General features: G+C 38.8%; 1 protein-coding gene across 3 annotated transcripts in view; it reads left to right on the top strand.

Annotated features, from left to right (window-relative positions):
* The window catches only part of palld (palladin, cytoskeletal associated protein), a 160021-nt gene that overhangs the window by 78223 nt on the left and 67399 nt on the right, over window positions 1-14399 (top strand). For all 3 annotated transcript variants that reach the window (XM_049481247.1, XM_049481256.1, XM_007245327.4), the window contains exons 5-10: window positions 2751-2868; window positions 3101-3169; window positions 6574-6715; window positions 7413-7436; window positions 10562-10681; window positions 12737-13094. In XM_049481247.1, the coding sequence (XP_049337204.1) occupies window positions 2751-2868; window positions 3101-3169; window positions 6574-6715; window positions 7413-7436; window positions 10562-10681; window positions 12737-13094 (831 nt within the window). The remainder of the gene's footprint in view (window positions 1-2750; window positions 2869-3100; window positions 3170-6573; window positions 6716-7412; window positions 7437-10561; window positions 10682-12736; window positions 13095-14399) is intronic.

Genomic DNA, 14399 nt, shown 5'->3' with positions numbered 1-14399 from the left:
ATCCGTCCATCCATCTTCCTCTCCTCCCACACTGTTCTCTCCCTCCCTTCCTCCTTTCACTAATCACTGAGAGCTCAGCCTCGGTTCCAACTGACATCACTGTTGGCTCTGCAGAGATGTAGACGGTGCAAATCTAGGTAAAGACAGTAGTCTAGCTTTCCTGATCTCCTGCAGTAGGAAACAGGTGGAGCCTGATATCAGACTGATATCAGAGTTTATACAGAGTTTATTTCCTCTTATCACAAGCGTTGTACATCTGCCAAGACATATAGGGTGTCTGAAGTTGGTTTCTTTAGATTTGTGTTGGGTCAACGAGTCCAATGTAATGAAAATTAATAGAGGACATGTACTGTATTTTTCGCACTATAAGGCACTTTTAAAATCCTTTAATTTTACCAAACATCATCAGTGTGCCTAATAAAACTGTGTGTCTTATGTATGAATTTTACCAGTCAGGTTGTAAGTACTGCAGTTTCAGTTTAGTTCTCCAGCAGTATTAGCATTAGCCGCTAACCGTGCTAAGCGCTAGCTCTTTGGCAATCCTAAAGGTAAGTATTATTGGCCTGTAGCCTGCTGCTAACCCCGGCTAGCACTGCTGGAGCAGCATTAGCATTACCCATTAACCACGCTAAGTGCTAGCTCTTTGGCTGTTCAGAGGTAAGAAAAATTTTGGCCCGTGGCCTGCTGCTAACTCAGGCTAGCACTGCTGGAGCAGCATTAGCATTACCCATCAACCACGCTAAGTGGCTGTTCAGAGGTAATTTGGCTGTTCAGAGGTAATTATTATTGGCCTGTAGCCTGCTGCTTACCCTGGCTAGCACTGCTGGAGCAGCATTAGCATTACCCGCTAGTGGTTAGCCGCTTATGCTTTGCAGAAGCTTATAGAAACAATGCCACAGTGCATGCATGTTGCAATCACAAAGGTAATGGCGGTTCAACTAAATATAAGAGTGTAATTTTTTTATCCTGCTTCATTCCCTCACCCTTCAGTACATGACTGATGAAATAACTGAGGCTTAATTCAGATTAATAACAGATTCACACTGAACAGTTCAGTTCAGTGTGTAAAATGGTAAAATGACTGAAAGCGGCACCTTTGCCTGTTTGGATTGGAACTCTTGCTTGCCACTGCTTAGGTATAACAAACCCTCAGAACCAAATCCATCCCTTTAACTGGGTCACATGTAATGAGTCGTGTAGTCTACGTGTGGATCTACAGCCATCCGTTCAGTGTTAATAGGCCACGACTGACCTCAATCAGACTGACCGCCTCTGTCTTCAGAACTATTGCTTTTTCAGTGAGTGAAGCTTGACAGCACCGACCACACGAATACTGCTCTTTTTTTGTTCAGTATAAAGAAGAACGATGGATGTTCATGAGGGAACATTTTAAAGATTAGAACTGCAGAAACTACGCTGTGGATGCTTTCTTTAATGCTGTGTTTTTCATGACTACAGCAGGATATGGGGTTCTTGCTTTTGATTAGTGTTATGTGTTAAGTGTTATGATTACCTTGATTGGTGGACAGTTCACAGTAGAAACTGACCAGGGAAGCATTAATGACACACATCTAAGGACAGACCAGTTAAACCAGTGACATGGGAGCTCCTTGTCTCTGAAATTTCAGCCCCCGCTTTTGGCATTAACTAGGCTGCTCTTCATTGTGCTGAAGGTACTAAGAAAAATATTGTCAAACATGGTCAAAAGAAAGCAGCTACATTTTTTGAAAGTCAAAACTATCTTTCTAAATTGCCAACACCAGAGACTAGGGATGTAAAATAATACTGATGTATTAAAGTAAAACGATATTATGTTTTGCAATACTGTACCAATTCCCAAAACACAGTATTTTTCACACTATAGCACTTATTAGAGCACTTAAAATCCTTTAATTTTCCCCAAAATTGTCAGGGCACCTTTTACCTTTTACTGTACTTATGTATGAATTTTACCAGTCAGGTATTAAGGAGCAGTAAAGCCACTCTGCTGAAGTACAGCGTTTATAAGTTTCAGATTAGTTCTCCAGTAGTATAAGCATTACCCGCTAACCACTGTTTTCCTGTTCAGAGGTGAGTATATCAGACTGTAGCCTGCTGATAACCGCGGCTAGCAATGCTGGAGCAGCATTAGCTTTGCCCCTTAAGCGTGCTAAATTGTAGGTCTTTAGCCATTCAGAGGTGAGTATTATCAGCCTGTAGCCTGCTGCTAACCCCGGCTAGCACTGCTGGAGCAGCATTAGCATTAGGTTTTAGGAAAGAAATCTGTGTAGATTAACATTCAGCTCTCATTTGACCTGCTGAATTAGAAGTTCCTTGTCTCTTAAAATGTGCCTTATAATCCGGAGCCCCTTGTGTATGAAAATAGATCAGAAAATAGATGTTTATTAATAGTGCACCTTATTATATGGTGCGCCTTATAGTGCAAAAAATACTGTATTAGTTTTAATGAAAAGATTGTGGGTTCTTTAGTGTTGACTTTAGATTTGGTTTAGATGAGAACATGTTTGAGTACTATGTAACACCTACACTATGATAAACATAATGCATTGCCAGGTTCTTGCCCATACATATGCCTTTATACATAGCCTGAGTGCACTGCAGAGGTCATGACTGGAAACGTCACTTCCCACAAGCAGGCATAGTGGTATAAGGCCTTTGTCCTCATTCATGATGCATTTATTGATTAGTTATTGTAAGTAGTTTGTGCTTCTGTTGTAAACACTGAATTCAATTTTTAACGGTCTCTTTAGGGTTCAGAAGAAAACGGCCTCAGTGTCCCTGACCATTCGTTCTTCCTCACCCAAAAGCCCGGATAAACCAGCCCACCGCTCCACACTGCTCCAGCCCCTGACTATTCCACCACAGAGAGTAAGTTTCATACACACTCACACACACACTTTCACACACTTACACACTCACAGTTAAAGCACCGGGGTCTGGAAGGATCATCAAGAATGACAACAGCAGATGTCAGGATATACATAGAGAAACCTGACACACTCTTTAGCCAGGCTGACTGTTGTATTATAACCACTCCATATCATTTCATTAGGAGAGGAGGAAACACTGACCCTTTCCCTCTTTTTCATATTTCTGATAGGTTCAGAGTCCGGTGGCGTCACAGTATGCTGGAGATGGTCTTATAGCAGGACCCCCCACCTTCACCAAGGTAAGACATTCGCACATACGCACAGGTAGCTTTTATACCATGTCAGAATGTAAAATCTTATATATTTACATAGTAAATACTCACCAAGCATGTTATTAAACATTATATGTTCTTCTTAAATCATTCTCCCACCTTCATGGCACATATTCCACAATATGTTGCCATTTTCTTTTTTTTTTTTTGAGATTCTGGTCCATGACAGTTTAACTGCTACACACAGTTCCTGCTAACTATTCTGGAACCTGTTCAAGCAGCAAATTTACTTTTTATCACATCCCAATATGCTCTACTGGTTTCTGATCAGGTGACTGCAAACATCATGTGGACCACTTGCTCAAAGCCTAAGGTTACATGCATGTAGTATATAAAGCACACACACAAATGATGAGAGAGTGTTTTACTTATGAGTGAAATGATTAGTTCTCTTATGCTGCATTTACACTGCTCTATCACATCAACACACAGTAATGTATCCCATTAATTTTTAGCACTGGCTCAGTCAGGTACAGTCGCATGGTGCATCATGGGTCCGAGGGATGCGATGCGATGAAAAGTTGAGCCAAGATGAACTATATGCAAATGAATCCGCCCAATGCGATGTGTCCATCCAATCAGAGAGCAGGTGTTTGCCTGATACATGTCCTCAGCACAGTGTATGAAACATTTTAGTTCCGCTTTCAAGCGTTCCAGAGAAGCCTGGAAAAAAAGCTGATCATTGCAGTTTCAGGTTTCCCTGTCCTTTATGATTAATCCCTGCCAATTTACAGGGACTCAATGGTCAATGATGAATGTAATACAGCATGGAGAAAGGCTGCTGAGATTATTGGGGTCTCTAGTGGGTTTTAACAATATTAATATATAATTTAAATTATGTTTGCTTTGGTTAGCCCATATGTTGCTCACTAGACAGTGTTATAAAGCTCAGTCATTTATAAATATACATTTATATTTATTAGTTTATAGGAATTACAAAGAGAGAGATGCTCAAAAAAATACAGATACTTCTGGTGCATTATAGTACTAAAAATAATTAATGGCCTAAAATATGGGTAAATTGTAGTTGTAAGGGATTCATATGGTCAGCAACAATTCTTAAATATTCCATTAGAAAAACACTCTCTATAACATTATACCAACTCCACTATTTTATACTACCTTATCTACAGTAAGAAATTTAAATTAGATTAGGCTACATATTGCTAGAATTATAGTAATAGCTGTCCTGTATCGGTGATTCTATGTCCACTGCAGCATCAGCTTTCTGTTCTTGGCTGACACAAAGAGGATCCTGATGGTTTCCACTGTCCACTGTTGCCTGGCATAAGTTTGACTGAGACTTATGCCAGGCATAAGTCAAAATTCAGTTTTATAACTGAATTTATCCTTAATGTTGGCTCTTGTTTAAACACTTCTATTGGTACTTCAGTTAAAAAAATAACAACAGATCTCGTGTATTTAAGGTTTGCCCCCTTTTTTATATTCGTGATGTTTCTGAACATCCACACCTGTCAACAACAAACAAGAACAGTATATAATTAGCAAATGTTCCAATAGCAAGTTGATGAATATACGTATGTCAGATAAAAATGATATCTCTCTTTCTCTCTCTGTCTAACATCTCTCTGACAAACAGACAGCTTAATCATGGAGTGATTAGTTGATTTATCTTCTCTCCTTTCGGAAATGAGTATGGGTGGGCGTGTATGTGGGTGTGGGAGTGTGTGGTCAGATGATGCAGTGATCTAAGCAGACCTTCAAACAGTCTACACTGCACATGCCCTCTCTCTCTGTGGTCACTAAATCATTTTCTACCTCATTAAAGAAAGATATTTGTTTTTCTTTACTTCCTCCCTCCTTCCATGTGCCTGCTGCTAACTTTTAATCCACCAAATGAGAGCATGTGCTCCTCCGGAACAGGCCGGGTGATGTCATCCACACACACACACACACAAACACACACACACACAAATATGTACACACAGTGCAGGAAGAGATATGTAGGTAGTGCATGGTAAGGGTGTAATGGTACAGAAAATTCACCCTTCGGTTCACACCTTGCTATAAAAACCCTACGGTTCGGTGCGTTTTTGGTACAGTTGGTGGATAAAATTAAGAGTCTGGACATTCTGTATAGCCTAACCTTTATTTTCTTTATAATAACAATGAAACTTTAATTAACTTTATAATCATTTTTAGTTTTTGGGATGGAATGTTGTAACAGCACTTTTATTAAGAGCTGTCACCATAAGAGGCTCCAGCTTTTGGATCTTGTTGGAACAAACAAACAGTGAGCCTGATTGGGACGCTTTATTAAAAACAAACACAACAGCATTACTTTAACTGCTTAAACTACAAATATATATTCCTAAGAATCTTACTGGATGCATTTCAGTGTTTGAGTTCTTTTTAGGAAATATCAGCATTAGATTAATAAGAGAGAGAGTGAGAGAGAGAAAGAGACAGACAGACAGCGCAAGTGAAGAAAAGAGAGAGAGAGAGAGAGAGAGAGAAATGGACAGACAGACGGGGCGAGCGAGAGACAGAGAGACAGACAAACGGTGCAAGCAAAAGAGAGCAAGAGAGAGAGATGGACAGACAGACGAGGCGAGCGAAAGAGAGAACGAGAGAGAGAGAGAGACAGACAAATGGGGTGAGTGAAAGAGAGAGCGCAAGAGAGAGAGAGAGAGAGAGACAATATACCTATACTACTCCTATAGACTGCCTGTGTACCTGTGCATTCTGCGTGCGTGACCCCGGTACCGTGACAGTTCGTAAAGAATACACATACCGTTACCCCTAGTGCAGGGTTTACATTACCAATGTGAGAATTATTCTACATTACAGATATTAAGAATGTGATAGTAGTTATATTGATATGTGGACCAGTTGCTTATGGCCTAAAGCTACATACATGTATATAATGCGCACACACATACACACATATGGTGGGAGAGTGTTTTACTAATGACTCTTATTAAGATGGCAGTTGCATTGTTGGAAAGGTAACCTATTGCAGACTGACACACAACCTTTCCTTATTAATGAGAGAGAGAAAAAGAAAGAAAGAAAGAGAGAAAAAGAGAGGTGCTGAAAACAAATGCAGACACTGTTGCTCCACATTTTGTCATCACCGTGCCTCTTTTACAAGCTTGTTTTGTTCACATATCTGTCTGTCCTCTGCTCAATCTCTTTCTCTTTCTGTGACCTCTTTACCTCTTTACCTGTTTCCTGCCCTTTTGACCCCCCCTCTCTCTCTCTTTCTCTTTCTTTCAGACTGCCTCCTCTCTCTGTTTTAGGTTTAGTGTACTGTGTAGGTGTAATTAACTAGAATATGGATTTAACTCTCTCTCTGTTCACTTTACTATACTTCTTCTGTTCTGCTGACCTTTGGTCTCCTTCTGTAGTTGTTGCAGGATGCACAAGCCTCTGAGGGTCAGGTGGTGGTTCTGGAGTGCAGAGTGAGAGGTAGCCCCCCGGTGCAAGTCCAGTGGTTCCGGCAGGGTCTGGAGATCCAGGATTCCCCTGACTTCCGCATTCTACAGAAAAGTACGAAACATGGCAACTTGTGACACAGTAGAGTGTGATGCAATGTTCCCTGTGTGTCTTATACTGATAGTTTAGCAGAAAGCTCATAAGCAGGTCTGTTTGAGATCCTGGACAGTTTTAATTTTTCATGACTTGTTAGCTAAGCTCGCCTTGTAGCTTCAGTATAGAACTAAAACAGGGCTGATTGAGATCACTTAATCTAAAGGGGGAGATTGTGTAAACGTTATTTTTGGCCAAACTATTGCTTTGCAGATGGAATGGACTCAAATGATTTGTGATATTATTGCTAAATAGCCAGAAAAGTGATGGTTAGCATTCTGCTGCTTTGTGTTCCGCCTCAGCGTTCACTCAGCGGATCTGATATAAAACAGCCTCGCCACTGTTCTAATTCATACACAGTTTATCATAATCCACAGTCCATCTTGTTCTCATTACCAGGAAACTTTGTTTCATCATTAATGAGCAGTTAGTCCACAGGCTTTGTTGATAAAGTTGGGAAGGGGGCCATGTGTTCGTAATGGCCCATGCAGTTCAGTGAAATCCATAAATCCAAGTCCTGTCAATGAACTAAAGATGCAGTGACGCTCATTGACACTTATTGTCTCTGTGTGTCTGTGTTTGTGTGTGTCTCTCTCTCTCTCTCTCTCTCTCTCTGTCTTTCTCTCTCTCTCTCTCTCTCTCTCTCTCTCTCTCTCAGAGCCGAGATCTGCAGCAGAACCTGGTGAGTACACTTCCTGTCCTGACATGCACAAACAGTCCCTACATCACACACACACACACACACACATGCTACACACATTTGTCAACTCATTCACTGACGCACCTTCGGTAGGACTGTTAACACACCTGCTCTCCGCACCACAACATGTGTTCTATGCATGGCTATGATGTCATGCAGACCAGAGAGATGTCATCACTAGAAAACCCAACTCATTACTCAGAGTTCAAACTAAAGGTAACAGGGGGGTAAAGAGTACAAGCAGTGTCTTTTTTTGCCTTTTTCTATTTAACTAAAATGAATGGTTTGAGGTTCTGTGATTAGGGTGGCTAAAGCCTAATGGTAAGTAAAGAATGTTAAGCCAGAAACCAATAGGACATGAGCACAAATGCAAGTACTGATTGAGTATTAAAGTCTTTCAATTAGACACTTACAGTATCTAATGTGTGATATAATACTGTGGTATTTCTCTAGTGGCCCCTGGCAGGACTAGATAAAGCAGAACACATGTAATATAATTATTGCAATTGGGACTATGTTACTTTTCTGTGAATGAGTGAATGTTTTGGCCATATTTCAGTTTTATGTCTGTCAGATATAATATAATATAATATGTATAATAAGTAATTAAAGCTAGTGCAGTCACAAAAACATATTTTTTACTAAATGTGTGCAGTAAATGTCATAAATTATACATTATTTTGTCACACAGTTGGCAGTTTTTGTGCTTACAGTTTTGTAGGACTCTTTTGAACCCATGACCAAAATATGTCTACCCCCGAGACAGCACACAGTATTGTTGGTATATCTGAACTGCTAACTTTAATAACTCAGCATCAGTATTAAACAGTTATTTCCTACAAAAGCTGTCACAAGAACGTTTTAAAATCTGTAAAATCCACACAGCCTGTAGCTGCTTTTATTTTTATTCTAGGTTACAATTTCTATAATTTTGGTATATTTTAGCTGCTTTTTTATTATTTATTATTTTTATTAATCTTAATTGTTGTTTAATTTACTGCTTTGTTGTTTTATGTTTTACATTTTTATTTTATATCTTATATTTATATATTCATTATCATTAAATATGTTTTTGTTGTTTTGTAATCTCTGACTTTAAAGAAAAGGTTGTTGGTTGATTAATGATTTATTACTAAACACAAGCAATTTGCAGTAGATAACACTGCTATGTCCCAAACATAACAGTATTTGAAATATGTGGGGGTATGTAAATTTTTTTTTTTTTTACTTTAAATACCATAATATTAATATTAATATCTGAGAAGTTTAACCTTAAAATAACTTTGTATGGAAGTAAATAATATAATGTCTCTCTTCCACCCAGTATAGAGGGCACTGTTCATATATGTTATCCATTTTAGGTATATTAGTTAATTTCTTATATATTTTTTTATGTTTAGGGTATATAAGGGTAGCTGATAAAAATGTTAATTTATAACTTCACACACAAGCAGTTTAGAAATAACAAGTATGTTGAAATACTTACCTGAATACTGCATGTATAATCTGAGTCATGACTGTTTTGATTCTTCAGTCGGGAATCCCTGCCACTGCGTGTGTGTGTGTCAGACGCATGTAGACATCCTCTGAATCACATACCTGTCTACCTGTCTACCTGTGTATGTGTGAGTGTGTGTGTGTGTGTGTGTGTGTGTGTGTGTCTGCGTGTGTGTGTGTTCTGCTTGTTGACTGCAGTGTCTGAAGGCCCTCCCCCTGTCACAGGCATTAGCTTGTTTCTCAGTTGTGAATCACATGTTTCTGTCACTCATCAGTCTGGCTGAGCCACGCCCGTCTGCGGGTGCCCCTCGCGCTTCACAAATCCACTACAGCATCTGCCTCTTACTGTTATCTGCTGTCAAACCACATCTTACAGCCCACTTACAGCTTAAAGCTTAAAGGAGTCCCCCATCAGACAGCCCGCCCACCCCCACACTGAGATACAATCTGTCTGATATTTGTCATATGTTATATAGACAGCCACAGATACACAAGAGTATAACCTTGACTGACTTTGTGTCAAACTGACTTTGTGTTATTTGTAACAAACCTAAATATAAGTATAAAATCAAGTAAATAAACTAAAATATTTAACAGAAGTATATATTAAGACAGAAATATTAACATTTTGAGATCACTTTTTCTAAATAAGTTTCTCTGATTTTGCTATGTATAGGTATATATTTGAGTAAATGAAAATTGTTGTTTTATTCTATAAACTACGGACAACATTTCTCCCACATTCCAAATAGAAATATTGTCATTTAGAGCATTTATTTGCAGAAAATGAGAAATGGCTGAAATAACAAAAAAGATTCACAACTTTTAGGCCTCAAATAATGCAAAGAAAACAAGTTCCAATTTTTTGAAATCAATATTTGGTGGAATAACCTTGTTTTTAATCACAGTTTTCATGCATCTTGGCATGTTCTCCTCGACCAGTCTTACACACTGCTTTTGGATAACTTTATGCCTGCACTCCTGGTGCAAAAATTCAAGCAGTTCAGCTTGATTTCATGGCTTGTGATCATCCATCTTCCTCTTGATTATATTCCAGAGGTTTTCAATTTCGTAAAATCAAAGAAACTCATCATTTCTGTCAGTGTATAGCTTGTACAGCAGTATAGATTTACTGTCCTCTAAAAATAACTCACCACACAGTCATTAAGTTCATGTGAATAGTTGGCAACCCACAGGGAACCTGCCCGAATTGTGCCCGTATTCTTCTACCCCTCCTGACATCACAGAGTTGGGTTTAGGTTTGGAGACGTTCTTGGCAAGTCCATCGCCTTTACCTTCATCTTCACCGTTTGAAAGCAAGGCTTCTCCACATTTGCGGAAAAGTGAGGGGTGTACTCACTTTTGTTTGATACTAAATCCAATTGAGCACCTGTGGGGCATCCTCACGTGAAAGATAAAGGAATGCCAGGTGTCTAATTCCAACCAGCTCTGTGATATTATCATGGAGGAGAAGAAAATGATAATAAATGTACTAAATATAAATGTTTCTTTTTTTCTTGTGGTAAAAAATACTGACTACCTTTGAATAAATTGTGCCTTCGTTTAAGTTGTCTTTGTGTTAAGAATGATTATTTTGTTTAACCCTACAGAGGAGATCTGCACACTGGTGATAGCAGAAGCGTTCCCTGAAGATGGAGGCCAGTTCCGCTGCTGTGCTACAAACCAGTACGGCTCTGTCAGCTGTAATGCCCAGCTCACTGTCACACCAGGTGCGTTTAAGTGCACGTTTACAACCTAATTAGTACTGGACTATCACCATAGTATCTAAGTAGGGGTTTTACTTAAACATTTAAAGCAACTGAAGCATGAGGTCATGATTATCAAGAGGCATATATTTACATCAGCCATATTGCACAGTTCTAATGAAGTAGGTGTGATGTTAAAGATTCAGCTGCTGCTTGTTGAACTGTTATGACTTGCTTATACAGTATGATGACTAATGTATCTGGTTAACTGTTGAACAGAAATCACGTCATTTGTTTATTGAGAAAGTACAGAGACTATTGTCTTTCTTAAGAACGTATTTTACTTCCTTTAAGTGTGAGGAAATCTAGCATTTTATGAAAATGAGAGTGATTTGGAGCAGCTATCTGTTTCAACAAGTATGATTTACACATCAGTTCAATTACACACTGGAGTTTAGATGTGTGCTTTTTTATGCAAATGCCTTAGGAGGTTTACACACAAGACATTTTTGTATCATCGCCTCCACCAGCACCAGCACCAGCAACGTTAGCTTAGCACAGGCTAGCCAAGGCACACTCACAGCCCGTAGCTCTGGAAAGTTTTTTGTGGAAAAAAGAGAAAGAAAATCTATCAGTCACCTCGGCCGCAGTCTGACAGCCAGAACTGTAACCAGGCTAGGCTATGCTAAGCTAAGCTAAGCTAATGCTGTGCAAAGGAAGCTACACTAACCTAACTACAGTCCAGCCGGCTAGCTAACCAACACCAAACACGCAGCTTTCACATGAAAGTTGGGCAGAAAGCACAGTCCGTATCAAAGCATATTTATTATTTTTTGAGGGTCTTTAATTTTTTTGGATTTATTTTGTAAAAAAAAAGACTTGTATAAAAGCAATAGAACACTTAAGGTTGTGTGTTATTGCAAATAAGACACTCCCTCTCGTGTTCTATTGCTTAAATATAACGCAACACTAATGAGGGAGTAGGGAGCCATTTCGGTCACAGCCATGATTTTTAAAAATACTGGTTTCTGATCTAGGACCAGCTTATGACATTCAAATCTTAGTACAAAACTATAGTAGGAAAAAAAGGAAAAAGACACAGTATTTGTTTCTGCTGGAACAGTGGACTACCAATGCAATCAGAATGGAGCTCCGACCTAAATAAACAAGGATTACATGCATTCATACAGGCTTAGACACACTCCAAACAAACAGGTTCTCTATTCACTCCCTCAGGGTTACAGCCTCACCAACAACCCAGTGAAATAGACTCTTCACGGGTCCCTGTAGTTTACTAAAATAGCAAACAAAGAAAGTAGAGAAATGTTAAACAGAACTTTTGGGTAAATGTTTTCATTTTTTTAATAGGTACAGTGAGGATTATTTGAAAGCTGGGGTGTCAAATTTATTATTCGCGATTTATCAGTCTATTCATGCTTTAGTAGAGCTGAGTAAAACTGAGGTGAATAACTGATCAGCACAGTGATTTATCAGTCTACTCATGCTTTAGTAGAGCTCAGTAACACTGAGGTGAATAACTGATCAGCACAACGATTTATCAGTCTACTCATGCTTTAGTAGAGCTGAGTAAAACTGAGGTGAATAACTGATCAGCACAGTGATTTATCAGTCTACTCATGCTTTAGTAGCGCTGAGTAAAATTGAGGTGAATAACTGATCAGCATAGTGATTTATCAGTCTACTCATGCTTTAGTAGCGCTGAGTAAAATTGAGGTGAATAACTGATCAGCATAGTGATTTATCAGTCTACTCATGCTTTAGTAGCGCTGAGTAAAATTGAGGTGAATAACTGATCAGCATAGTGATTTATCAGTCTACTCATGCTTTAGTAGAGCTCAGTAACACTGAGGTGAATAACTGATCAGCACAGCGATTTATCAGTCTACTCATGCTTTAGTAGAGCTGAGTAAAACTGAGATAAATAACTGATCAGCTCAGTTATTTATTAGTCTAAACAAAGCAGAATAATGCAGAATAAATCATTATTGTCCTGTAGCACTGGATTCCAAGCCAAAAAATGAAATTCTAATTACCTTTTTTTTTATTTTCTTTATCCAGTGGCTGACGAGTCAACTAGCAATGGTGTATCCGGAGACAACAGTGTTTTTGAGGATAACTCATCATTTCCACCTCCTCCACCACCCAATGAGATCAGCCTACTGGAGGTCCCACCCAAAACCCCACCTAGTGCTGAGGCCTTCCAGATCAACGAGCTGGACATCTGGCCCAGCATCACAGCAATGCCTGTAGAGGTCTCCTCAGACACTGAGCACCAAACCAATGGGACTCTTCCCAGCGACCACGCACCCAGCAGATTAACCAAGGAGGAACCTCCAAAAGAACCAGTGGCCCTGAATGACCTTCCTTCTTCACCATCTCCTGCCCCTCCTATTCCAATCAAGCCTAAACCCAAATTGTAAGTAAAACAAAAAGATTTTCTCTTACATACCATCAGCACCTCATACTGTACTGGTTTATACTGGCACGAGTGAACCAGCCGTTTATATAATTAATGATTAGCTTGAAGAAGCTTCAAATTGACCTTACAGAGTCATTAGGGTTCTTTCACATCTACTTTTTTGACTGGATGGTTCCTATGACAAAAACACATCACAATACTTTCTTAAAAAATGAAACAATAAAACAGTTTACAAAGGAAAAAAAAGACTTATGAAAAAAGGGTTGCCAACATCCTGGTGCCAGACACCACTGGACACCTTTAGAGGTCTCATGCACTTATTAATTAACTACCATTATCAGGAGTCATGGAATTTGAAAATTTCAATTTCTAGACCTGGATAGGTTTTGGAAAAATAAAAATAACCAGAACATTTTGAAAAAAGTCATGAAAGTTTGGTCTACGAATATTTCTGTTTCCATTTATCGTCTGAAAAAATATATTTTGAGCTTATAAATACATCATCTCAGAGTTAATTAAGTAATTTAACTCTACACAATGGAACATTTTTATCAGATTCATTTTAGATCTACCATAATCAATCATGATTATAGTTTTAGTTGTTTTTTTGGTTTTATTGTCCATGTCTGCACTAAAATCATAAGGTCTTGAAAATTTGCCTTAAAGGCATACAAAAATCATGAAAAAAAAAAATCATGGAAATTTATTGGTTAAAAAGTGTATGAACCCTGCATTATGCACTGACATCCTCAACAAACCCAAGAAAAGAAAATAGCTCTGATCTGCAAACAAGCACTGCTGCACTTAGGAAGGGTCGTCCAGCTCTCTTTTCTCTGCTTCAGTTCTCCTTCTCTGTGTTTGGCAAGCTTAACAATGTCCTGATGAAAGTTGTCTGCCTTTGTTTGGGTGAAACATCAGTGTGATGCTCTAAACACAGAAATAGGGCTTCCATCCAAACCGCTATACTGCAGCTGGTGGGGCTGTAGAGAGGTTTTGTGTTAATTGTTTCATTTGGATTTGTCTTTGTTGCTCATTTGTATTGCATTTAAGAATTTACTCTGTTTAGCTGGCTTATCGTGCATCATTTCTGTAAATGGTTGTTTCTGGATTACAAATATATAAGACAGGCTGATGTGTGTGGACAGATTTGACAGCACTCATATATGAATGAAACTCAGCCAATCATATTATGAGTTTGTATTTAATTGTGCTATACTTAAGCAGTAATACACGAGAGGGAGTGCTATAATGTGTAATACTGGCATTGTTCATAAGCCCAGCAGTGCCAGTATTATATGTTAT

The sequence above is a fragment of the Astyanax mexicanus genome, chromosome 1 (genome assembly GCF_023375975.1).
Source record: "Astyanax mexicanus isolate ESR-SI-001 chromosome 1, AstMex3_surface, whole genome shotgun sequence".
Lineage (NCBI taxonomy): Eukaryota > Metazoa > Chordata > Actinopteri > Characiformes > Acestrorhamphidae > Astyanax > Astyanax mexicanus.
This window is presented reverse-complemented; position numbering and strand designations above follow the sequence as displayed.